The 25,949-nt window shown below is 43.9% G+C and overlaps 1 protein-coding gene and 1 long non-coding RNA gene across 5 annotated transcripts; one reads left to right on the top strand and one right to left on the bottom strand.

Moving 5' to 3' along the window:
- Nucleotides 1-16,307: 16,307 nt before the first annotated feature.
- Nucleotides 16,308-21,854, top strand: LOC127299172 (uncharacterized). 4 transcript variants are annotated; one of them, XR_011744799.1, is made up of 8 exons: nt 16,308-16,992; nt 17,359-17,475; nt 17,579-17,849; nt 18,755-18,830; nt 18,914-19,063; nt 19,203-19,502; nt 20,438-20,613; nt 21,560-21,854. It is a non-coding gene; the product is annotated as an uncharacterized lncRNA (long non-coding RNA). The 4 variants fall into 4 exon arrangements; XR_007850353.2 differs by lacking the exons at nt 20,438-20,613; nt 21,560-21,854 and adding an exon at nt 19,731-20,403 and having other exon boundaries at nt 19,287-19,502; XR_007850351.2 differs by lacking the exons at nt 20,438-20,613; nt 21,560-21,854 and adding an exon at nt 19,731-20,399.
- Nucleotides 21,855-22,323: 469 nt separating this feature from the next.
- LOC127303332 (putative serpin-Z8) lies at nt 22,324-23,475 on the bottom strand. Its single transcript, XM_051334075.1, has one exon. It carries the CDS (start codon nt 23,473-23,475, stop codon nt 22,324-22,326), a length of 1,152 nt encoding a protein of 383 aa, XP_051190035.1.
- Between the last annotated feature and the right edge of the window lie 2,474 nt (nt 23,476-25,949).

Raw genomic sequence — 25,949 nt, 5'->3', positions numbered from 1 at the left:
CCAAAAACAGCAGAAAACAAAGAATCGGCCTTTCGGCATCTCGTCAATAGGTTAGTTCCGGAAAACGCATAATAATGACATATAATGTGTATAAAACATGTAGATATCATCAATAAAGTGGCATGGAACATAAGAAATTATCGATACGTTGGAGACGTATCAGCATCCCCAAGCTTAGTTCTGCTCGTCCCGAGCAGGTAAAACGATAACAAAGATAATTTCTGAAGTGACATGCCATCATAATCTTGATCATACTATTTGTAAACATATGTAATGAATGCAGCGATCAAAGCAAAGGTAATGACATGAGAAAACAACTGAATCATAAAGCAAAGACTTTTCATGAATAGTACTTCAAGACAAGCATCAATAAGTCTTGCATAAGAGTTAACTCATAAAGCAATAAATCAAAGTAAAGGTGTTGAAGCAACACATAAGAAGATTAAGTTTCAGCGGTTGCTTTCAACTTGTAACATGTATATCTCATGGATATTGTCAACATAAAGTAATATAACAAGTGCAATAGGTAAACATGTAAGAATCAATGCACACAATTTACACAAGTGTTTGCTTCTAAGATAGAAAGAATAGGTAAACTGACTCAACAATAAGGTAAAAGAATGGTCCTTCAAAGAGGAAAGCATCGATTGCTATATTTGTGCTAGAGCTTTGATTTTGAAAACATATAGAGAGCATAAAAGTAAAGTTTTGAGAGGTGTTTGTTGTTGTCAACGAATGGTAGCGGGTACTCTAACCCCCTTGCCAAACAAACCTTCAAAGAGCGGCTCCCATTTTATTTTGTTTTTGGGTGGCACTCCTTCCAACCTTTCTTTCACAAACCATGGCTAACCGAATCCTCGGGTGCCTGCCAACAATCTCATACCATGAAGGAGTGCCTTTTTATTTTAGTTTTATTATGATGACACTCCTCCCCACCTTTGCTTTCTCAAGCCATGGCTAACCGAATCCTTCGGGTGCCGTCCAACAATCACATACCATGGAGGAGTGTCTATTTTTGTTAATTAATTTGGGACTGGGAATCCCATTGCCAGCTCTTTTTGCAAAATTATTGGATAAGCGGATGAAGCCACTAGTCCATTGGTGAAAGTTGCCCAACAAGATTGAAAAATAAACACCACATACTTCCTCATGAGCTATAAAACATTGACACAAATAAGAGGTAATAACTTTTGAATTGTTTAAAGGTAGCACTCAAGCAATTTACTTTGGAATGGCGGAGAAATACCATGTAGTAGGTAGGTATGGTGGACACAAATGGCATGAATATTGGCTCAAGTATTTGGATGCATGAGAAGTATTCCCTCTCGATACAAGGTTTAGGCTAGCAAGGTTATTTGAAGCAAACTCAAGTATGAAATGGTGCAGCAAGACTCACATATAAACATATTGTAAGTATTATAAGACTTTACATCGTCTCCTTGTTGTTCAAACACCTCAACCAGAAAATATCTAGACTTAGAGATACCAATCATGCAAACCAAATTTTAACAAGCTCTATGTAATTATTCATTAATGGGTACAAGGTACATGATGCAAGAGCTTAAACAAGATCTATATGAGCACAACAATTGCCAAGTTTCACATTATTCAAGACATTATACCAATTACTACATGTAGCATTTCCCGTTTCCAACCATATAACAATTAACGAAGCAGTTTCAATCTTCGCCATGAAAATTAAAAGCTAAGAACACATGTGTTCATACGAACCAGCGGAGCGTGTCTCTCTCCCAAACAATCATTTATTCAAACAAAAACAAAAACAAAAGCATACAGACGCTCCAAGTAAAGAACACAAGATGTGACTGAATAAAAATATAGTTTCAAGAGAAGGAACCTGATACTTTGTCGATGAAGAAGGGGATGCCTTGGGCATCCCCAAGCTTAGATGCTTGAGTCTTCTTGAAATATGCAGGGATGAACCACCGGGGCATCCCCAAGCTTAGACTTTTCATTCTTCTTGATCGTAGTATATCATCCTCCTCTCTTGACCCTTGAAAACTTCCTTCACACCAAACTTCAAGCAAACTCATTAGAGGGTTAGTGCATAATCAAAAATTCACATGTTCAGAGGTGACACAAACATTCTTTTCACTTCTGGACATTGCACATAACTTCTGAAAGTTAATGGAACAAAGAAACTCATTCAACTTAACAAAAGCGGCAATGCGAAATAAAAGGCAGAATCTGTCAAAAACAGAACAGTCCGTAAAGACGAATTTTAAGATGGCACCAGACTTGCTCAAATGGAAAAACTCAAAACTAATGAAAGTTGCGTACATATCTGAGGATCACGCTCGTAAATTGGCAGATTTTTTCGAATTTTCTACAGAGAACTGAGCCCAGATTCGTGACAGACAGCAATGCTGTTTCTGCGCAGCGATCCCAAATATAACATCAACTTTGACATAGAAACTTTACTTGGCACAAAAAACATGATAAGGAGAGGTTGCTACAGTAGTAAACAACTTCCAAGACACAAATATAAAACAAAGTACTGTAGCAAAATAACACATGGGTTATCTCCCAAGAAGTTCTTTCTTTATAGCCATTAAGATGGGCTCAGCAATTTTGGTGATGCACCCGCAAGAAATAGTATTTGAAGCAAAAGAGAGCTTCAAGAGGCAATCCAAAACACATTTGAGCCTAACATGCTTCCTATGCAAAAGAATATTATACACAAATGAATTCATGAAGAGCAAAGTGACAAGCATAAGAGGATAAAACACGAGTAACTTAAAGATTCTCAACATAAAGAGGGGAAACTTAATATTATTAAGATGCATATAAACATATTTCCCTCTCTCATAATAACTTTCAGTAGCATCATTGATGAAATCCACAATATACCCGTCACTTAAAACATTCTTATCATGGTTCATATGCATAGAAGTATCATTAATTTTGGCATAAGAAGAGTTATTCTCATTAATAGTAATTGGAGCAAGATTATTATCAAGAATTTGAACATGGTAAACAAGTTGCATATTAAAAGAATTGTTTTTGGCAAGCCCATCATAACTATGACAAGTTTCATAAGGATAATTGTAACATGTGTCATATACATCTCTATAGCAATTATCTAAACCTGAATATGTAATATCATCATTTTCACTAAAAGTAGATGTCTCAAATACAGGATCTTCAAGCACAACATCCCCAAGCTTAGAGCTTTCAATATCATCGTTTAAGGGGACATGAATAATGCTATCATCATTAATTTCATAATCAGTACCAAAGAGATTTCCAATATCAAAGCTAGTGTGCTCATTCAAATCATGATCGCTAATGTATGTAAAGGGCATAGGAAGATCATCGTATTCAGATTCATTATCACAATAATCATTAGGAGCAACATACTTACGGTTACCTAGAGTTATCTCGTTCACGCGGGGATACACCGTTACCTCTTTCTTTTTATTCTCCTTCTTCTTCTTCTTCTTCTTCTTCTTCGTTCCCTTCTTCTTCTTCTTCTTCTCCTTCTCCTCGTTCCCTTCTTTAGGAGGAAGAGGCTTGAAGGGTGGCTTGTCCGCATAACCTGATTTGCTTTTAGAAACAATAGAAGAAACTTGGGAGGATCCCTCCTTTTCATTAATTAGTTGAAAACACACAGCGGTCCTATCATATTTTGGCAAGGTGTCATCTTCTAAAATATTTTGTATGTAAGTATTTGTATGGCTATTATTAATGCAATAAGAAAGACAACCATGCAGGACATCATCAATATCAAGATCGTTAATATTTAACAAAGAAATTTTTCTTGATAACTCTTCACACTTCAAAAATAAGGTAAGTTCATCATGCTGATTAGGAGTAATTTCATCATCACAATACAAATTTGCAGCACTTATGGGGTTCGAATTATCATTGGAGGAACATTGAAAATTAAAATGACCAACTCTATGGCAAAGTTCACAAATAAAAGGATAGAGGGCACACACTTTTTCTCCAAGATCATCTAGAGCTCTAGACCACTTTCTAGTTTTTTCATTTCTGTGATGGATACAATATTCATCTTCTATTTGATTAATTCCACAAGGTCTATGTATTCCACAAAAATTAACATGCTTATAGGAAATAGCATTCTTAGGAGTTTGAGCATGCTTATTGCAATCATCAACAACAATGTCATTCTTCATGCAAGCCTCTTTAAAAGGTTCATGATACTTATCAAAATTCTTTTTAGGCAATTCTAAATGAGAAGCAAAGGCTTTATAAAGATTTGCAGCAACTTGAGAGTCAAGACCATAAGTAGCACTCATATTTCGAAATTTATCATTATTCATAAAAGTTTCAATGCATTCATAATCATAGTTTATACCTGACTCTTTACCTTTGTCGTTCTCCCAATCTTCAGCGTTCTCCTTAATCCGATCAAGAAGGTCCCTTTTAAACTCTTCTTTATTGCTCGTGAATGATCCAGAACAAGTAGTATCCAGCAAGGTCTTATCTTGAAAAGAAAGTCTTGCATAGAAATTATCAATGATGATATTACCTGGAAGCTCATGATTGGGGCATTTGAGCATTAAAGTCTTCAATCTCTCCCATGCTTGGGCAATACTCTCTCCATCATGAGGCCAAAAATTATATATATGGTTTCGATCTTTGTGAATTTCACTTGGAGGATAGAACTTGGAATAAAATAGAGGCACAATATCCTTCCAATCAAGAGAGCGCCCGTCCTTCAATAGTTTATACCAATGCGCCGCTTCACCAGATAGCGACATAACAAATAATTTCTTTCTAACTTCATCCATTGAAATACCTGCACACTTGAATAACCCGCATAATTCATGCAAAAACAGTAAATGATTCCTAGGATGGACAGTTCCATCCCCTTCATAGCGGTTATCCATAACACGTTCAATAATTTCCATAGGTATTTTATACGGAATACTTTCAGCAGGTGGATTTAAAGTATCAGAAGCATCATTAGAGTTATCGCATATGGGAGATAAAGCATTATCGGAGCAAAATATTTCTTCCAAAGCGGAGGAGCTAAAAAGATTATTTTTATGTAAACTAGCTTCCCCAAGCTTAGACTTCTTCATAGCATTAGCAGTAATTGCATTCATACTAATAACATTGCTACTATCATGTAAATAAGGTTCCATAGGTTTTTTAATTTTTGTATCAAACAATTCTAAATCAGGAAAAAGATTAAAAAGGTCACTAATTTTTTTGTTGTTTTCCATTATGCCTAACTAGTGAAAATAAAAACAAGAAACAAAAAGATGCAATTGCAGAGTCTAAAGGAAATAGCTTCGAGCACACACACAATGGCGCCAGAAAAGTACTGTTACTTGGAACCGGAGTGTGAGTACCTTTTACCTTTCCTCCCCGGCAACGGCGCCAGAAAAGTGCTTGATGTCTACGGGTGCTTCTATTCTTGTAGACAGTGTTGGGCCCCCAAGAGGAGAGGTTTGTAGAACAGCAGCAAGTTTCCCTTAAGTGGATCACCCAAGGTTTATCGAACTCAGGGAGGAAGAGGTCAAAGATATCCCTCTCAAGCAACCCTGCAATCACAAAGCAAGAAGTCTCTTGTGTCCCCAACACACCAAATACACTTGTCAGGTGTATAGGTGCACTAGTTCGGCGAAGAGATAGTGAAATACAAGTAATATGGATGTATATGAGTGGTAATAGCAATCTGAATAAAATATGGCAGCGAGTAAACATGCAACAAAACAGTAAGTAAACGGTGTTTTCAGTATTGGAAACAAGGCCTAGGGATCATACTTTCACTAGTGGACACTCTCAACATTGATCGCATAATAAATACTTCTTCTCATATGTGCTACATACACTCTTGTTTGATAATGAACATCATTCGTTGCGTAGGATTACACGAACCCTCAATGCCGGAGTTAACAAGCTCCGCAACATTCGATATTCATGTTTAAGTAACCTTAGAGCATAATAGATCATTGCAAAATAAACCAAGAACTAACATAGCGCACGCACTGTCCACATTACACTATGAAGGAGGAATAGATCACATCAATACTATCATAATGACAATTAACTCCACGATCTACAAGAGATCATGATCATAGCCTACGACAAGAACCACACGGTGCACGCACTGATCACCTTTACACACATGCAGGAGGAATAGACTACTTTAATAACATCACATGAGTAGCACACAACTAGCAGCGATACAAAGCTCATCATATGGATCTCAATCATGTAAGGCAGCTCATGAGATCATTGTATTGGAGTACAGAGAGAGAGATTAACCACATAGCTACGGTAGAGCCCTCAGCCCCAGGGGAGAACTACTCCCTCCTCATCATGGGAACAGCGATGGCGGTGAAGATGGCGGTGGAGACGGCTTCCGGGGGCAATTCCCCGCTCCGGCAGGGTGCCGGAACAGAGACTTCTGTCCCCCGAATCTTGATTTCGCGATGGCGGCGGCTCTGGAAGGTTTTTCTCCGTATCGTGGTCTCTGGCGGTGTTTTTAGGTCAGGGAGGCTTAAATAGGCGCCGAGAGGGAGTCGGAGGGGCCACGGGGTGCCCACACCCTAGGGGGGCGCGCCCCCCCTGGCCCGCGCCGGGGTGTGGTGTGGGGCCCCCCTGGCTCCCCTCTCATCCCCCTCCGGTGCTCTGGAAGCTTCCGGGAAAAATAGGAACTTTGGCGGTGATTTCGTCCGATTCCGAGAATATTTCGTTACTAGGATTTCTGAAACCAAAAACAGCAGAACAAAGAATCGGCCTTTCGGCATCTCGTCAATAGGTTAGTTCCGGAAAACGCATAATAATGACATATAATGTGTATAAAACATGTAGATATCATCAATAAAGTGGCATGGAACATAAGAAATTATCGATACGTTGGAGACGTATCATAGGCCACCACACTCTTCTTCGTGAAGAGTTGGAGTTGTTTGGTTTTCTCATTGGATCTTTTTGACATCTCCTTGTTTATGGGAAATCACTCATTTTTGGCCTTTATTTGCATTATTTGCAAAAATGAGTGATCATGTACCATCTCACAGTTTGGCGTATCTATCCTAAGCCTATCTCATCTAAGACATTTCCCTCACCTCTCAAGTGCATCATGTTCGTGGCAAAATCCTGCTTCTAGGCTCTGTTTTCTTCCCCACCGGAAGTTCCGGTCGTTTGGACCGGAAGTTCCGGCTGGTATCCTTTCACCTGGTTCACCCGGCTCGTTTCCTAACTGGCTGGTTCCTGCGAGACCGGAAGTTCCGGCTCCAGCGAGCGGAACTTCCGGCCTTAAGTGACCACTATATAAAAGGGCCGAACGGGTGAGCAGTTCCATCTTCATCTATTCCCCACTTTCCAAGATCTATTCTGTGGTGCTCCTCCCCTGTGACGGCTGCTGCTCCTCCGGCCAGATCTCTCTCCTCCGGCGACCTCCGCCGGATCGGCTCCGTGGATCGGCATCCACTCCCTCTCCTCTCCCATGGCCCCTCCCGGTTTGTGCCCTCTCCCTCTCTATGTGTGGGTAGACCTCACTAGATGAAATATAGGGCATACTCTAGGCAATGCTATGGTAGAACATCTTTAGATGCCCTCCCCTGACTAGAACATGCTTAGGATGTTGGTGTAATGTAGATTATCAAGTCATGGCCTCAGATCTGGTGAGAAATTGTGCTGTTTTTCGAACAGCCGGATGTTCCGGCTCCATGGGCCGGAACTTCCGCCGCGGGGCGGAACTTCCGCCGGTTCTCACCGGAACTTCCGGCCTGGCGAGTTTTTCTGCAATTGCTCAATATCCTGTGCAGGCTCTAGTTCCTTGTTTTCCTTGTCCTTGTGCACTTTTGTTTCATACCTATCATGCTGTCTCCACCCAGGTTCTTCCAAGAAGAGGAACAAAGGTCACGTGGACGAGATTGAGGAAGAACTTGAGCAAACACGGCCTTCAAAGCTCACCTCTCGTCAGCAAGCATCTCAAAGGTCAAAGACACCCGCTGCTCGGGGCAAGAACATCCATGTATCCGTGAAGAACATGCAATATCCTGAGTACAAGGAGATCCGTGACATGAACCCGTACCTCACTCCTCGGAGCAACCGGGTTTCGGATAAGCGCTTCCACAACAAGACTCAAGAGGAGATCTTCTATGAGGTGTATGTGCCATTCAAGAAGGGGGTAACCCCTCAACATGCTATTGACACCGGCAAGATGGCCGCTTCGAAGTACTTTGAGGAAGCTTATGCCATGTGTGGAGAGTTTGGGCTCTATCCCATAATGGAGCTCACCAAGGAGTATGATGTGGAGATGATTCATCAATTCTATGCCACCGTTCATTTTGACACGGATGAAGCCAAAACCTTCCGGTGGATGTCTCATGAGAAGCTTCTTGAGTCCAACTTGGCGAAGTTCGGGGATGCCCTTGGATACCCGCGCCTCCCGGGCGTTGATGCAAATGGATGGAGGTGCCACGACAGTTCTTTCTCTCAACCAAGGGAAGTGTTGGAGCCCCTCTATATCAAAGGTTGGGGCATCCCGGGCAAGAGTGCGGATCTTCTCCCTACTTGGGACATCATGCTTAGGGTCTACCGGGAAACCATTGGACCAAAAGGTGGCAACCTTGATGAGCTGCACTTGTATGAAGTCGACCTTATGGCAAACTCGTTTGCAAAGAGGGGCACCGGTGAGAAGATTGATGTGATGGACTACATCTACAATGAGATGTGGTCATGTGTTATGGAGAAGAAGCTTCCCGCCTATGCTCCGTACATTATGAAGCTCATTGAGGACACTTGGGTGGCTACTTGTCAGACTTCCCTCATCCACTCCATTCCTCTCAACGTCACCATGCATGATGTGAAGGTTCTGAGGACCAAGCGCCACAACACTCCTATTGAAGATGTGCCTCCCAAGGATGAGAAGCCACCTAGCTGGGCTTCTAAGCTTGCTCGCCGCATGAGACAGATCTTTTGCCTCACCGCTGCAGTCAACCACCGCCAGTATCAGCAGCACGCAGAAGCCAAGAAGTCTCGAGTTCGTCAGAAGAGCATCATGAGGGCTCTTGCAGTGGACGTGTCTCCTCCCGGATCCGAGGAGAATATCACTCCGGAGGCCGAGTGGATCTCTCAGCATGGTCTTCCTCTTCCTCCCGATGGGCTTGAGATCGAGTCTCCTCCACACACTCCACCCTACCCCGGCGCCCCATCGGATCTTCCTCCCGGCTGGGCTAACGCCGACCCTTGGGACGTGTAGTTGCTCCTTTCCCTTTTTGGTGCCTTGATGCCAAAGGGGGAGAGTGAGACCTTATAGGTTGCTCTCCGGTGGGTATTTGCATGGGGGGAGTCACAAGCTCGTATTTGGCTTTGATTTTTATCGCTTGTGATTCTATTTGTCTTTGTGGTTGAACTATGTCGTCTATCTATGTGGTTGAACTATGTCCTTAGTTAATTTGGCTTGTAAAACTTTATCTATGTGGATGGTTATCTCCGTTTATGTGTCTTCCATGGGTATCTATATGTGCTTGATTCTATTATCAATATGCTTATCACTATATTGTATTGCTAACCCTTGGAAGACGGATGCTAGATATAGGGGGAGCTTCCTATACCCCTATGCTCATATCTAGGGGGAGCTCCTCTATATTCATTCCTTGCAAATACGTGTGTTGTCATCAAACACCAAAAAGGGGGAGATTGAAAGAACATTTCCCGCCCTTTTGGGTTTTGTGTGTTTGATGTCAACACTAGGTATTCATTTATGTGTGTTGATGTAGACAGGTACAAGTTTTCGAAAAACCCTGTCGATCGGTAAAGTGGAGTGGTTATTCTGAAGCCATGAAGGTTTTCCTGTTCTGGCGGAAGTTCCGGTGCCAGCAGCCGGAAGTTCCGCCCTGTTGCTTCCCGCAGAAGGCCTTCAGCTTCACTCTGTGTTCAGTTTTCCTTCTCCGGCCGGAAGTTCCGGAGAAGATGGCCGGAAGTTCCGGTCAAGCGGAACTTCCGCCCAACTTCCGGACAAGTTCCGAAAGTCGGCATTTGTGGCTCAGTATGTTCCCGTAAGGTTTTTGCCCTATTTCGGAACTTGGCCGGAACTTGGCCGGAACTTCCGGTCACCGGAAGTTCCGCCCTAGTTCCGCCCTAGTTCCGCCCTCACCGTTTTCTGACAGGTTGACTGACGAAGACTGCACCAGGCGGAAGTTCCGGCTCTCTTAGCCGGTACTTCCGGTGCCGGCCGGAACTTCCGGCCCTCCAGGCCGGAACTTCCGGTGTTACGAGAAATGGTCCAAACGGTCAGATCTGAGAGCTCCAATCATATAAATAGCTCTCTTCTCCAACGGGACAAGCTGCTCAATTATTGCACAAGAAATCTGCCAAGCTTCACCACCATTAGAGCCACCTCAAGAAACACAAGATTTGCAAGATCTCCTTCCTTCCCCAACCAAAGTTCTTGATCTTTGGGGATTCGAAGGAGAAGCCACCGATCTACATCCTCACCGAAGCGTTCTTCATTTCCCCCTCACTTGTTTGAGGGATCTCATGCTAGTGTTCCTATTTGGTTCCCTAGTTGATTTGTCGTTGATGTATTGTTGTTGATTGTTGTATTGTTACAGATTTGGGAGCCTCCAATTCAGTTGTGGATGTGTGCCCCAAGAACCTTGTAAAGGCCCGGTTTCCGCCTCGAGGAAATCCCTTAGTGGAAGTGGGCTAGGCCTTCGTGGCGTTGCTCACAGGAGATCTGAGTGAAGCCTTCGTGGCTGTTGGTTTGGCTTGCGTAGCAACCACACTCCTCCAAACGTAGAGTACCTTCTTGCAAAGGAAGGGAACTACGGGAATCATCTCCGTGTCAACGCGTGCTACACTCTCGGTTACCTCTATCCCACTCTATCTCCTATATATTGCGTAGCTATATCTTGCTTAGTTGATAACCTTGTCATATAGGTGAATTCACTTAGTTGCATATCTAGAGAATTTACCTTTGTGTCAAACCTAAATTGAAAAAGAACTAAAAATTGGTTAGCACCTATTCACCCCCCCCCCTCTAGGTGCGGCATACGATCCTTTCACCCGCATAAGTCCTTTCCAAAATTGTGAATCAGTAGGTTTTGCTTCAGCTTGTGAAAGAGTTTTATTCTTGAGATATTTATTATACAACAGTTGCTGCCACATACCCTCTTCCGAAAGCAATTTAAACAGCCATTTACTGAGTAAGCATTTGTTTTTTAACTCAAGTACTTCGATCCCTGATCCCCCCTGATCTTTAGGTCTACACAAAATATTCCATCTAGAAAGTCGATATTTCTTTTTAGTCTCATCTGATTGCCAAAAAAAATTTGATCTATAGAAATCTAACCTTTTCCTCACCCCAACTGGGATTTCAAGGAAGGATAACATGAACATTGGGAGACTTGTTAGAACCGAATTGATTAGAACTAGTCTATCACCGTATGAAAGCATTTTCCCACGCCAACAACTTAGCTTAGATGCAAAACGATTCTCAACAGGGTTCCACTCAGCATTTCGGAGTGCCCTATAGTGTATAGGAATACCCAAATATCTGAAAGGTAAGGATCCAGTTTCGCACCCAAAAATATTTTTATATTGATGCTCCCTATCCTGAGCCTTACCGAAGAAAAAAAATTTACTTTTATGAAAATTTATTTTAAGGCCTGATAGTTGCTCAAAGATAGACAAATAAGCTTCATATGAATCGCTTTAGCTAAATCATGTTCCATAAATAATATCGTATCATCCGCATATTGCAATATAGAAATCCCCCCATGAATCAGATGTGGTAACAAGCTTCCAACTTTCCCTTCTTCCTTAGCCCGAGAAATAAGGATAGCCAACATATCGGCAATAATATTAAATAGTATCGGGGACAACGGATCACCTTGGCGCAAACCTTTCCTAGTTTGAAAAAAATGTCCAATATCATCATTAACTCGAATACCTACACTCCCCCCTTGCACATATTGTCTAATCCTCTCACACCAAATAGGATCAAAGCCTTTCATACGAAGGACTTGTTGCAAAAAAGGCCATTTTACCTTATCATAAGCCTTCTCGAAATCAATTTTGAAAAGAACCCCATCAAGCTTTTTCCTATGTAATTCATGTATCGTCTCGTGTAAGACCACCACTCCTTCTAAGATATGTCTTCCTGGTATAAACGCAGTCTGTGTCGGTTTGATAACTTTCTGAGCTACTTCTGAAATTCGATTCGTCGCAACTTTAGTAAAAAATTTGAAACCAACATTCAGTAGGCAGATGGGTCTATATTGTTGAATTTGGGTGGCGTTTTCTTTTTTTGGGAGCAAAGTGATAACTCCAAAGTTGAGTTTATACAAATCCAAATCTCCTTTTTGAAAGCACTCAAAAAGTGCCATCAAGTCTATTTTAATGACTTCCCAAAAGTGCTGATAAAATTCAGCCGGAAATCCATCGGGTCCAGGCGATTTATTATGCTCCATCTGAAAGATAGCTTTATGAATTTCCTCCATTGAGTAATTCATAATTAATAAATTATTTTCATTTGCCGACAGTTGTGGAATATCATCAGTTCTGCTTTCATCCAAAGTGACAGAACTTGGATCTGGATTGCCAAACAATTTTTTGTAGTATTCAGTTATGTAAATCTTTAGATTATCATTACCAACAATAGTACCCTCGTCTTGTTCTAGCTGAAATTTTTTCTTTTTCCGATGTTTCCCATTTGCTATTAGATGAAAATACTTAGTATTATCTCCTCCTTCTTGGATATATTTCACCTTAGCCCTTTGTGCCCATTTAATTTCTTCATCGCGCCTAAGCTTGTTTAATTTTTCGTTGGCTGTTTTCAGATCACTCCTCTCATTTGGAGATAGAGGAGCGGATTCTGCTTTAATATCCAAAGCGTCAATAATAGCTAACAGACATTCCTTTTCTCTTTTGTATTTTCCACTTAAATTTTTTGCCCAACCCCGTAAAAAACGACGTAAGTGTCTTATTTTATTTTGCCAGGTTTGTATAGGAGTCTTCCCAATAAGTCCAGCAGCCAGCTGCAATAATCTCGTGGAAACCCTCCGGTTCTAACCATGATAGCTCGAAAGTAAAACGAACCTTGTTTCCTACATGAGCTTGACGACCAGCGTCAATGAGCAAAGGGGTATGATCCGAACCTGCCCTAGTCAAAGCCCGGACAGATACCATTGGAAATTTTTGTTCCCATTCAACACTAGTTAGGACTCTATCCAATTTTTCATACGTTGGATTGTCTCTTCTACTTGCCCAAGTAAATTGTCTTCCTGGCAGCGCAATTTCTCTTAGATTCAGATTTTCAATTATAGCGTTAAAAACAAAAGGCCACCTAGGATTGAAGTTATCATTATTTTTATCCTCTGGTCTCCTTAAAATATTAAAATCCCCTGCTAGCAACATTGGGATAGTCTCAGAATCACACATCCTTACTAACTCCGCAAGAAAATCATGCTTGAACTTGTCCTGTGCCGCCCCATACACCGGCACAAATAACCATTCAAAACCATCTATCTTTGATTTAACAGCCAACTTAACACAAAAATCTCCACTATCAACTCTATTCACTTTCAACGTACCAGTATTTATTCCTACCAAAATACCCCCCGATCGTCCCCGCGGAGGTAAGCAAAACCAAGAGAACTCCTTTCCCGCCGACAAATCTCTAAGAAAAGGTATTGAAAAATGCGACCGGCCTGTCTCTAATAGAGCAAAAAAATCCAGGGCATACTCCCTAATAGCTTCTTTAACAAAAAGATGTTTTCCGGGGTCCTTAAAACCTTCACTGTTCCAGGTAACTCCTTTTAAATTATGCATTAAGATTTTGTAGTTTTAACACGAATACGTTACTCCTTCTAACATTTTTCTTATCATGAGATTTTTTCCGTCTTTTCTTATCTTTAGTAATGATAGGAGTAAACTTATTTAACTCATCCCCAACAAAATCCTCTTCATTTTCCAAATCTTCACACAAATTAGATGCACGGGAAACTATCAAACAAGCTGAATCAAAAGCAGTGTTGCTAGTTTTTTTATCATTTTTTCCAACACGGTAAGCATTCGGCCCATTTCAATTTGTTTCATTAAATTCACCGAAGCAATATTCTCCGAATGTGAATTACCCAACGATACCCCCAAAGAATTAGCATGCTGAATAATCTCATCCTCGGAGAAAGAAATTAAAGAGTTGGGTTAAACCCTAGCAGCTTATATAGTGCTGGCGAAACAATCATGTGTAGTCGACTACATTATCCATCATAGATCTCTAAACTCGTAGTTATGTCATGTGTGTTTGATGAATTTCTGCTTAAATAGCTAATTCGCTAGGCTTGATCCTATCAATTGGTATGAGAGCGTGAAATTGAACAAGAACGTGAAAAAAAGGGAATTCAAAGTCGGTGACATGGCGTATCAGAAGCTACATCCATATAGACACACATCTCTGAGTTTGTATAGATGCCCTAAACTGCACTCAAAATTACACCAAGGTCCATTTAGGGTTCGGGCAAAAATTGGTAATGTCCGTTGGAAATTACTCTTACCTGATGGCTCCCTATTGCATCAAACTTTCCATGTCGACCCAACTACAGTCCCAAATCCTTAGCTGCCAATACTAAATAGAGATTACACAATTCTAATTGCACATGAAGTAATGCTTGAATGAAAATAATTCCCATAGTTTAAGATTCTTGTGGTCCAATGACTAATTAAGTGGGTGAACTTTTCTGTCAATGAAGCTAATGAAGCTACCTGGGAGGACTTGCTTCACGCCTACATCGACTCATGGGCAACACCGATCTGAAGATCAACGGCCAAGATGGTCCCGGATGCCACAGTTTGAAATATGACAGTGAAGATTTACAAGCTGGCACTTCAGCTCAACCTCTCCATTGTTTGTCTTCTTCTTCAACCCATATTTAGCCTTGCATCTTCTAGGTTTGGGGCATCATTGTTGTATTTCTGTTAAACTATAGCCACTTCTGTAGAGTGTTGGCGAAACATTCCTCTTTAATCGGTTATATCGTCTCTGTACTAGCTCTCTGAACCCGTAGCTATGTCATGTGTGTTTACTCAATTTCTGCTTAAGTAGCTTGTTCGTCAGGCTTTCTGTCAGCTAGCTGGATAGTGACCCATTTTCTCGTACCAACATTTTTTTGAGATAGTATACACTTGAGTATATTAATAAACTGGTATATATTGAAGCAATAAGAGTGTCAGACCCGTGGTGCATTGTTCATTTTGTTCCACATTCATTCAGCACTTTCTGTCCTCATATTTATTATTACAAAATTTAAGCACAAAAGAGATAATAGATCTCGGGTAGAGAAAGTTTCATGCAGACAAATTGTTCGAGCCTGGTCAGTGCACAAAGTCTCATTTGAGATTACACAAGTACTGCAAGCATATGCAACTGGAAAAGTCATCGTGCTTCGTACATGTAACCAATTTTCATAGTACTTACTAGTTACTACTAGCCCTTGCTCTCTTCTTTGTATGGGCAACTCGATGCCGCTTGTGGAGTTGCCTTGGGCAGGCTGCTGCTGCTCATTTTCTCCATCTCCTGCAGCCGATATGGACCGGCCCCGTCGCCCGTCAGGGTATTTCATCGCTTGTGTTGGACTTAACCCTGTCCGGCGATACTGGAGTGTACGGAGGGGATGTCGGCCTGTATACCGGCGAGACTGGCCGGCTGTATGGATGGGATGTTGGCCTGTATACTGGCGAGACTGGCCGCCTGTATGCTGGAGATGTTGGCCTGTATACCGGTGATCTTGGACTGGATGAAGGGAGTGATGGATTATATGCCGGCGATGCTAGACGAGCAGGGAGTGATGGATGATATTGATACATCGGCGGTACATGTTTGGATCCGCTGTTCACGTCCTGAAACGGGGCAGCGGACGGGATCACCACCCCGGCACCATTGCTAGGGTCGACAACATGTCCGGCAAAGATGACTGCATCTGAACCCTCTTTAATGAGGAAGTAGGCAAACGGGTGGTCGGCGACGAAATCCACTCTCCGACGCAGATCTGGACTGTATGTAGGAGCACTAGGTGAAAATGCCATGGTGACAACGGCAGCTTCTCACTACCTCACGTGCACGGGTTACCGGCACTTTCTTGACGGCAGTTTAGAAAGATGCCTCCAATGCTAGTGATTAGCGGCACTTTCTGGGCGAGTGCCTTAAATTATGGCCTAATTAGCGGCATTTTTACAAGGAGCCGTTCATGTTTGATTATTACTGGCATTTTATTGAGTGCCTGCATTGTTTTCTGAAAATTGAAGGGCTTAAATGCAAAAAAACGAGCTGACCTCTCGACCCGACCCGACCCGACCCAGTCCTCTGGCTCCTCTCCTCCACTTACCCCTCTCTCGCGAATTGATTCCAGGATGCGCCGCCGCCGTGCGTCCGCCGCCGGCCGCCTCCGCCAGCTGCCTTCGCCGCCTCTAGCCACTCAGCGAACTGCGCCTTGCGCCCCTCCACTGGATCCCTACCCGCGTCCCACCGTTCCGCTCCTGAGAGCGAGGCAGCGGCTAACCCTAGCAGTGGGGTTTGGCATGGTCGCCGCCGCGGTTCCCGCGCCGCCACGCCTCGTGCTTCTCCCCTACGCCATCTGCGGCATGCTTCTCACCCCGGCCACGAGCTCCTGCTCCTCCGTCTTGTTGCCGTGCGGCTTGGCGCCGACCGCGTCGAGCCCTCACACGACGCCGTCCACCCCATCCCGTGCGGGGGGCCTGTGCTACACCCCGCCATGGCCGCCTCGAGGACCGCAACATCGCCATGGACCACGACATTCAGGGCCTCCTCGTCGACAACCAGCGGTTCGCATCGAGCATCGCCGACCAGACCACGCGCATCGAGGCCGAGGCGCACACCGTCGCCGGCGAGGGTGGAGGTCCAGCAGCTCCTCGCAGACGTGCGGGTGATGGCTGCGCGTCCTCAGCGAGCAGCTAGGGCGTACCCAATCCGAGTCGGCCAAGGCTGGCAACATCGGTATCCAGGGAGATCGAGAAGGGAAGGTAAGCTGTCTGTTTAATTCCTTAGAATCAAAGGGCAGGCTCCTCTGACTACCCTTGTTCAAATTGAGACCAAAACCCTACTACGAGTTCATGTCATGACTCAGTTTTAGCACTCCACTAATTTGATTGATAGCACCAAAATCAAATGGACATTGTCCAGTATACATGATTGTTGATGGACACGAAGAGGATCTACTGCACATAGAAGGATTGATAGCTCTATGCGCAGAATGGACATTGTTCAGTATACATAACTGTGCCAATTGTTGCTTATTTTCTTGTCTTCTGTTATGATTATTGCTTGTTTACACAACACTAAAAAATCTTATTAGCTCAATGATTTGTCTAAATATCACTTTTATGTAGGTATGAGGATTGATGGGATGATGGAGTATTGATAAAGAAGCCCCAAAATATGTGGAGTGTCTGCTGGACTGGATTGAAGGCCAGCTTGACAATGAATCCTTATTCCTTAGAAGCTCGGTCCGTTGCTCGCATCATGGACCATTCTGAGTTTCTCAAACATGCTCATTATTATTGAGGCAGTCAAGTTTATATGATCTAAGGGTTAATTTTCTTTATCCAGGCACACCATTTCCACCTCGACTGCAGTGACGAGAGTCGACGGCGCTTTCCTCATGGCCCTGGTGGGCAATAACCACGGGATGATCCCTGCCTCCGTCTACTCATCCGGGGCTGGTGAGTGGACCGACACCATCTCCATTGGGCAGTAAATTGGCGTTGAGATCGACAATTTTGGGCACAACGCTGTTGTTGGAAATAAGGTATATCTCCCCTGTGGAGACTGGAGAGACAGACCTGGTAGTGGAGTACGACATGGGTGCACAAGAAATAAGGTATAGACTAGCATCGTTACTGCTTCTCAAACATGCACATGGCGTTCTCACCATATACACCATTGAAAAATATCTCAGTCATTTTACGTATAGCCGTGAGCCCACATATATCATTCACATTTTCAGAAGATTCTCAATGCAAGCTTGCCATTTACAGTGATCATCCTGTTGTTCATTGCATTTATTCCGCAGATCCATTGAGTACTGTGTTTATTGCATCGCCATATCTGCTTCATATATAAGTGTTATTCCATGATGATACAATACTACAATTGTGAATAACTTAAATTTCTTCTTGAGGATATAAATTCTAGGGATGATGCCCAGACAAGCCTAGATGAGATGAAGTGTTTGCTGCCCAGAACCCAGACTACCAGCTATGAAAAATTGAATAGCCAAAATGTAGAGTTTAAATTGTTCTTTCTGAATCTAGGATGGTGTGATTTAATCCTAAGATCTATTGATATTGAAATAGAATGTTATGGTCCTTGATACTGAAAATAAGCTTAACAATTGGGAACATCCCTCCGTTTCTCTCGTATGCGTGTGTGGCCTGTATCTGCAGTTTGCACACCCAAAATATAGTCTGCTGCATCTGTACTTATTAGTTTTGGTCACAACCAAAGAAATAGGGTGGTCTCCTTTAGGAGTTCGTTCAAATTTTAGATCCTTGTTTGAGTGGAATGTAAAATTGTAATTAAATTACAAGAAGTCTGGAATGTAAAATTTTGTATTATGCTTGACACTTGATTGACTCAACACACGCATGGTCGTTAGGATCCCTCGTGGAAGGGAAACCTTAGTTCTAGTTAGTAGATATGAGCAGTGTATGTTTTCCACCTATTTAATTTGTTGGCAGTAGCCAATCATCTGATTTGAACATGTTACTGTTGCTCTCTCTGCAGTGACCCCTTCCTGCCGGGTAAGGTTATTGACTTGATTGATGAAGCAGGTTCCCGTGTTAGGCTCATGCATGCACATGTACTAACTCTAAATTATTCTGATCGCGGAGAGCCACTTCACGGCATTGTTTCTGTCTAACCATTGATCCCTTTACGTTATAGCTCTCTGATGAAGCCAAGGAGCTGGACAAAAACTTTGCTGGATAACAAAAGACAAGAATGAGGCTGCACAAATAAGAATGGATAACAAAATACAAGAATGAGGCTGCACAAACAAGCTTACTTGGAAGCCCAAGTAAGAATGGATGACAGGTGCTTTCTAGCATTCAGTCTTCTCAGTTTGACTATACTTATATGCAGAAATACAATTCTAAGTGGTCTAGTAGGTCAAAAACATTAGTGAATCACATGCTGCCTTTCATATTGAAGAATGGACTATACTTATATGCAGAAATACAATTCTCGCCGCGGCCAATGAAGAAGCGCTCCCGCCGGATCCTCTTTAGTGAATCACATGCTGCCTTTCATATTGCAGATATAAGGATGACCGTAAATGCACCCATCTAATTGTTGAAGCTTTAGATCCCAGTGGAAAGATATCTTTGGCTCAAATTTCTCGAAAGCTTACACAGCTAGGCCTCAGGAATTCCAAGAAGAGGACAAAAGTTCCAGAGGCACCTCTCTCAGCTGAAAACCTAGCTACACAACCACAAAACCACGCGCTAGATGATCCTAAGCCAGAGAGTACCCGGTGAGTATTATAAACGACCTCAGTGGCCAGGCCACTGGTCCTGAACCTCTGTTACATGCTCAACAGTGAGTTATGAACAATTATTATCAAGATGAAATGCATTACTTTAGCATGCCAAAGATGTCTAAACAAGTGCGTTGTACACCCATTGCCGTACCCACATGTGTGAACCGAATTAAATACAATAATTTGTAGTGTCTTTTTATCAAGTCTAGCATGCATTTTCAGGCGCTGAAGGAAAAGGTTACATGGGTTAAGCAGTAATCATGACAACAGCTCTAGTCATCCAATATCATCTGATGAAGAAACACTGCAAGCACTTAAGAGCAGGCAAATTCCCGCTTTAAATTGCTTTCATGAGTTAATTTATTAGCTTGATACAGTTAGCGAAAGGATATCTTTGCAAGAAAATAACCAGGGAAAGAATATGGGAGTAGTGTATGTTTGAAACCTGAATTGACAGTACAGTAATTTTATCTTAGATATTGGTGGGTTCAATTTAATTGAGGCAATGTAGTTTTATCTTAGACTTGGCAGCTCCTTTTCCCCGAAAAAGGTGTAAGGCTAAGTGGCTAACAATAACCAGGGAAAGCATATGGGTTTCTAATTTTGATGACAATACAGTGGTTCGGGCTATTGTGTTTTCCCCTGTTTTTGTTTGTCTATCCTTGCAGCAGTGAGCGAGCGAGACCGTGTTATTGGTGTAGTTGCAGAAAACCTACTCCCGATTGTTAGCTAGATTGTTAACTTGTCCTACTTGATCCCATATTTCATGTATCGTAGCTTCCTGCAATATTTTTCGAACAGAAAATAGGCATTTTATTTGAATATTTTACTGACGTCCAAAGGCTGTTCCGGTCTATAGCAGTTCACAATTCGTAACTATAGTTTACTGTTTTAGAAATAAGTATAATGGGTTTTCATTTTGCTTGCAGATTCTACCAGAAGCTTCACTTCCGCTGGCCTGCTGCCGATGTTCCCAGTCGGCCACACCCCCAAACAGCAGCAGCACAAGTACAGCTGATGGATTTTACTATGCATCGGCTAGCACAGATATGTCTATTCTAACCTATGAAGACTTCAGGTGGTTCAGTAATGCTGAAAAAGGATGGTATGTCGCTTCTTTATGTTTTTAGCTGTTTGGAATAATACATCTATAACATATTTGCGAACCGGGGATTTAAAAGATATAGAGTTGTACCATGTTATTTTGCACAATGAATATTAATTGATTGTTCTCGTTCTTCCCACCTATGCATGAATGCTTGGTTTTTTCACATGTGTTATGTCGAAATTGCATTGTCATTGACAAGATTCGAGGCAAGGTATAAATGATTCTTCGTTGCTTAAAGTCTACTACTATTTACTTTTTCCTATAGACCCCAGTTTTCTGTAATGCACAACCTACTTTTTAGCCACTTTAAGCATGGTTAATGTCTTCAATTTATACCACCCCATTGGTGAGAACCAACATAGCATGGTTAGGCAAACCTCCCTAATTCTTATTCATCTGCTCAGTTATGTTATAATACATTGAAAGGATAAAGGAGCCTTAACTGTCTAATAACACATCTCTCTTGAGGTTTCGCTCTCTATGTATATTTCGATACAAGGTATTGTTCGAGGAAAAAAATAATTCTTTAAGCCATTATGTTCAGTTTTGGACTATTACCTGTGTAGAACCAACTGATATTTAGTTGCTGCAAATGATTTTTTTGTGTACTGTAATATCTTTCCTGTAATGAAATGCTTATGCCTCAAAATCACTTGATGTTTGTTGAGTTGGTGCTTCCGGAGGACTGGAAGCACACAAGCTAAAACATGAGGCCCAATAAACAAGTCATCGAGTACCAACCAATGCCTGAGCTCACTGGTTTTTACTATAAATGTGTATACTTCCTATTCTGTATACAAGATACCTATGTACTTGATAAATTTAATGTGTTACTACTTACTAGTTGCTGCAATTTGATTTTATTTTTGCAATGGGTAATATGTCTACTTCCCTGGTATAAGAAACATTGCTACTTTTGTCATGTTTGGTCTGTTTATTCTAGATATGATGGTACTGTGCTGACATTGGAGGAACAAGCAGCGAATCGGGAACAAATGAGGAAAATTGAGAACCTTTGGTCAGAGAAGTAAGATGGAAGCCAGTTAGATGAACCCTGTAGATGAACCTTGTTGTGTATTTTATCTAATGGTTTCAAACCATATTGTTCATGATGTGGAGATGAATCCTATTGGTCATGTAAGTTAGATGTCCTGATTGTGAACCCTTGAATGTTTCAGAATGTTGGTTTGAGACCTAGACTGCTTGGAAATATTGGTTTTAAACATTGTTTGACTTCTTGAGTTTGATGTATGCTTGACTACTAGATTGCTAGAATGTTTGCAGGCAGTATAACAACTTCAAAAAATGCCTAAGAAAATATTCAGCGGCACCAAAATTAAAAGCCTGAAAAAGTGATTGGAGGCATCCTCTAAAAGCGCCGACAAAAAATTTAGATGGCATTTTCGGAAAAGTGCCAGCAAAGAGATTTTGTGGCATTTTTAGAAAAGTGCCGGCAAAAAGATTCTGCGGCATCTTTAAAAAGTGCCGGTAAAAAGATTCCGCGGCATCTTCAAAAGTGCCTAAAATAGTAAATAACGGCATTTCTAGAAGTGCCTGGAAATACAACTGATGGCATTTTTCTGAAAAGTGCCGGCAAAAAGATTCTATGGCATTTTCGGAAAGTGCCAGCAAAAAGATTCCGTGGCATCTTTCAAAAGTGCCGGCAATACTAACTAGCGGCATTTTTGGAAGTGCCTTAAAATACAATTAACGGCACTTTTCTAAAAATGCCGGCAAAGACCTACCTCGACTAGAATAAACGCAGCACTTTTTTTTGTGTGCCTTGAAAAATCTTTGCCGGCACTTTTGGTGCCTTTGCCGGCACTTTTTTGTGCCGGCAATCTGGGTATGTGACGCAGTGTCTGTTCCTTCCTCGTTGACCTCGACGACAGCATTCTGGAAGACGTCCTGCACGTGGAGCGGCAAACTGGTGCTATCGTCCTCAAGCATCTCAGAGAGGTCAGCCTCTGGAGTGAAAGGTAGACGCAGCCCCAGATCTTTGAGGACATCGGTGACGCTGCTCTGGAAGGAGAGCTCGAACTTGGGCACCCTCAAGTTGCCGACCTTGACCCTGCTCTCTGGCAGATGCTCGCGTAGGAAACCTGGGGACGAGGTTACCTTGTCCAGTAGGCTCCCCAGGCCATCCCGAGCGTCCGGGAGGAAGATGCACATGCAGTGGTGGTACACGGTGTTGGTGTAGGGCGAGTTCTTGTAGCATAGTTTGAGCACCTTGAATCCTTCATGCTCCGCGATGTAGTGGCTGTCGGAGTAGCTGGTCATGAACGGGACGTCGATGGCAGTACCGTCGAGCCGGTGGAAGGGCCTGTTCTCGGTGTGGCTCTCGTAGAACGGTACTTTCCAGTTTCCCTTGAAGTAGATGGCGTTGGCGAGCACGAGCTTGGTGTCCGGGTGCAGAGATCCTGGAAAAACGGCGGACATGATGAGATTCCTCGTGGCCTCCGCAGCCCACGCGTTGATCTGCCCCGCTGCTTGCTCTGGGTTGTTCAGGAAGTCCACGACGCTGGCCTCGGCTTTGTACGTGCCGATGACGGCGTCGCGGTAGGCCGGCTTCATCGGCCGCGTCAGGTCGCTCCACGCGCCGTACGCAAACGCCACTCTTGGCCCGTCGAACGCCGATGTGTCCCTGAGCGGGCCGTCCCGGAGACGTGCCACGGAATCCTCTAGCTCGCGGCGCGACCGCGCGCCTAAGACGCGGAGGACCTCCTCCAGGGTGGTCCCGCCGGCGCCGGCCGCAAGGAGCGCAAGGACAGCATAGATGGAGAGCGGCGAGAAGACAAGATTGCTTTTGCTGTTTTTGTCCGCTAGTAGCTTGGTGAGGCGGGCGGCGAGATCCGCCATGCCGGACTGTTGCGCCTCCATGTCAAGCTATCGGTGGGTACAGCAGAAATTTTCTGAGATCAATCGTGACAAGCTCCGTCTCCGGCCTGATGTATATATGAAGGGTGGGGTTAAGTCGGTTGTGCTCCTTTTTTTTTTATGGAATTGTCGGTACTCGGTATGGTTTACCAGTTCCGATTGGAATTTGACAAGAAACAGTATCAACGTTTCTCATATTTCTCGTGCACTTTAGAGCATGTCCGGCGCGTCCCCAAAACATCTCCAAAACGGCGTTGGATCGAAAGTTTGGGGGACGTGTTTTTTTTGGGCCGTGCTTGGGAGACGTCGTTCTCCAGCCGCATCCCCCAAACGCCATCTTCAAACTTTTAAATAGTTTGCATTCAAAAGAGATCGTTCCCGCCGAAGTCGCCGCGATCAGAGTAGCGGCGATCAAAGTACTGGACGCACGATCATATTACATGCCGACATAAAAATTAGAAGAAGGGGAAGGGGTTGGGTGACGGCGACGCATCCTGAGTCGACGCAGGCCCGTCGATCACGATGACCTCGTCGTGATCTGTCCGGTGTGCATGCTCGGTCGCCGACGCAGAGGCTGACGCAGGTGTACTAGCAGATGTTGTCGCAGACGCATCTACTGGCTCTTGCTCCGGGGTTGTGGTTGCTGCCGCTGCCGCTGCCTCGGCCGCCGCCATTTTGTCTTCAATGTCGTCGAGGATCTGTCCTTTGAAGAAGTTGTGCGTCGCCCGCATCCGGGGAGACATTCCTTCTGTTGACGCTGTCAGCAGGGACATGTCGTCCCTGCGTTTCCTGAGCTCCATCTTCTCCTCTTGCCTCATGAGCTGCCCGCCCATCTTTCGTCGGTCTTTTTGTCGCGGAAGAGCAAGGTCGAGGAGACCTGGGCGAGGCACTACGTGAGACGCATGCGTCTTCTCGGTCGACGCAGCGTCGGCCAAGGCGGCTTTGGCAGCCTTGTTGCCGATAGGACGCCCTGCCGATTTTGCTAGCGGCGCATCCAGATCAATGGCGTCTTTCCCCTTTGACGTGGGCATTACCCTTCGGGTAACCGATATTGCCCTATCCTGTGCAGCCCAACTGGAGGCCCATGAAGATACCCGACGGCAAGGTGGGCCACTAGGACGGTGCTGAAGGAGATTCCTTGGAGTACAAGACAAAGAGTCGAACAAGGAAAGTTTAGTACTAGATCTTTTGTAAACCTAGTCGTACCCGGACAGATCTCTTGAGACCTGGCCTCCTATATAAATGCCAGGAGAGAGGCTGCCGAGGGACACAATCAATCTTAGCAACTTTAGCCACCAGAAGTCTAGAGCTAGGTCGCCGTAGCACTTAGCCTCTCGACGAGATCATAGCCGAAACCTTCGGCACCCCATTGTAACCCAATATTTTCATAATCAAGATCAGACAAGCAGGACGTAGGGGTGTTACCTCATCGAGGGCCCTGAACCTGGGTAAATCGCTTTCCCCGCTTGTCTGTTAACCGATGTCTCGTGTCAGCCTACATGATTCCATCTACCCTAAGCCCAAACAGAGGGCATTGTCGAGGAGCACCCTCGTCAATTGGCGGCGTCTGTGGGAAACCTGTTGGCGCAAGATCCGTCATCGGCAGATCCAACCATGTCGTCGACAGCTTCATCGACGCCATCATCATCATCACCGATCTTGGGGAGCCCGATTTGATTCGGCTCCTACGAGTTCACCCCGCACAGCGACTCTTCTCGCTCGACTTTTTCGAGTCTGCAAGGAAACATGGAGATGGCGTTCGGAAGCGTTCTCTACAACGTCAATACAGAAGGAATCCTTCGACTGCTCGAGCCATGCGCTCCCAAGTCGACTAGGAAGCCTCTTTTATCGGCCACAGGGCCGATCGTGTCATCATCAATCGACCTCTCAGCTGGGTTGACAGATTCGACTGATCCATCCGCACCATCGACCCCGCGATCGACGTCTTCAATGTCGGTTGGATCCGACAATCCCGTGCCATCGGAGATGACCTCGTACTACTGCTTGAACTGCGAAACGAGGCACGGGTTGGGATCAAGTGACACACCCTTCATCTGTAGCGCCCAGTATTCGTCGGGAGAAGACAACATCGGCAGCACCGTCAGAGAAGGCACCTGGAAAACAGCGCGCCACCAAGTTTGCGCTGCCAACAACACAGGAAACGCGAGGAACGGGGGAGAAGGAGAGCACACCCCACGCTCCAGCAGGCGACGAAGCTTTGGAAACAGCGCTAGTAACCATGGCAGTGATTACACCATCGCGGAGGAAGAGTGGGCAGCCGCCCGGGCAGCCGTACTCAACAATACACGGCTCACTGTAGGAGCTTCGGTTGGAACCCTCAACTCCTTTCGTGAAATATTGGATAAAAATCGGGAGTGGCTCTCACTCGAACAAAACACCCTTGAGAAGCGCCTGCGTGCAGCAGAACGATCTAGCGAACAACGGAGGGGTTCACG

This window comes from Lolium perenne, chromosome 5 (genome assembly GCF_019359855.2).
Source record: "Lolium perenne isolate Kyuss_39 chromosome 5, Kyuss_2.0, whole genome shotgun sequence".
Lineage (NCBI taxonomy): Eukaryota > Viridiplantae > Streptophyta > Magnoliopsida > Poales > Poaceae > Lolium > Lolium perenne.
Note: the sequence above shows the minus strand (reverse complement) of the source record. Positions and strands in the feature narration are given on the sequence as shown.

Excerpts from the sequence above, each read along its gene's own strand:
- LOC127303332 (XM_051334075.1), bottom strand. The coding sequence starts at position 23,475 with ATGGCGGATCTCGCCGCCCGCCTCACCAAGCTACTAGCGGACAAAAAC.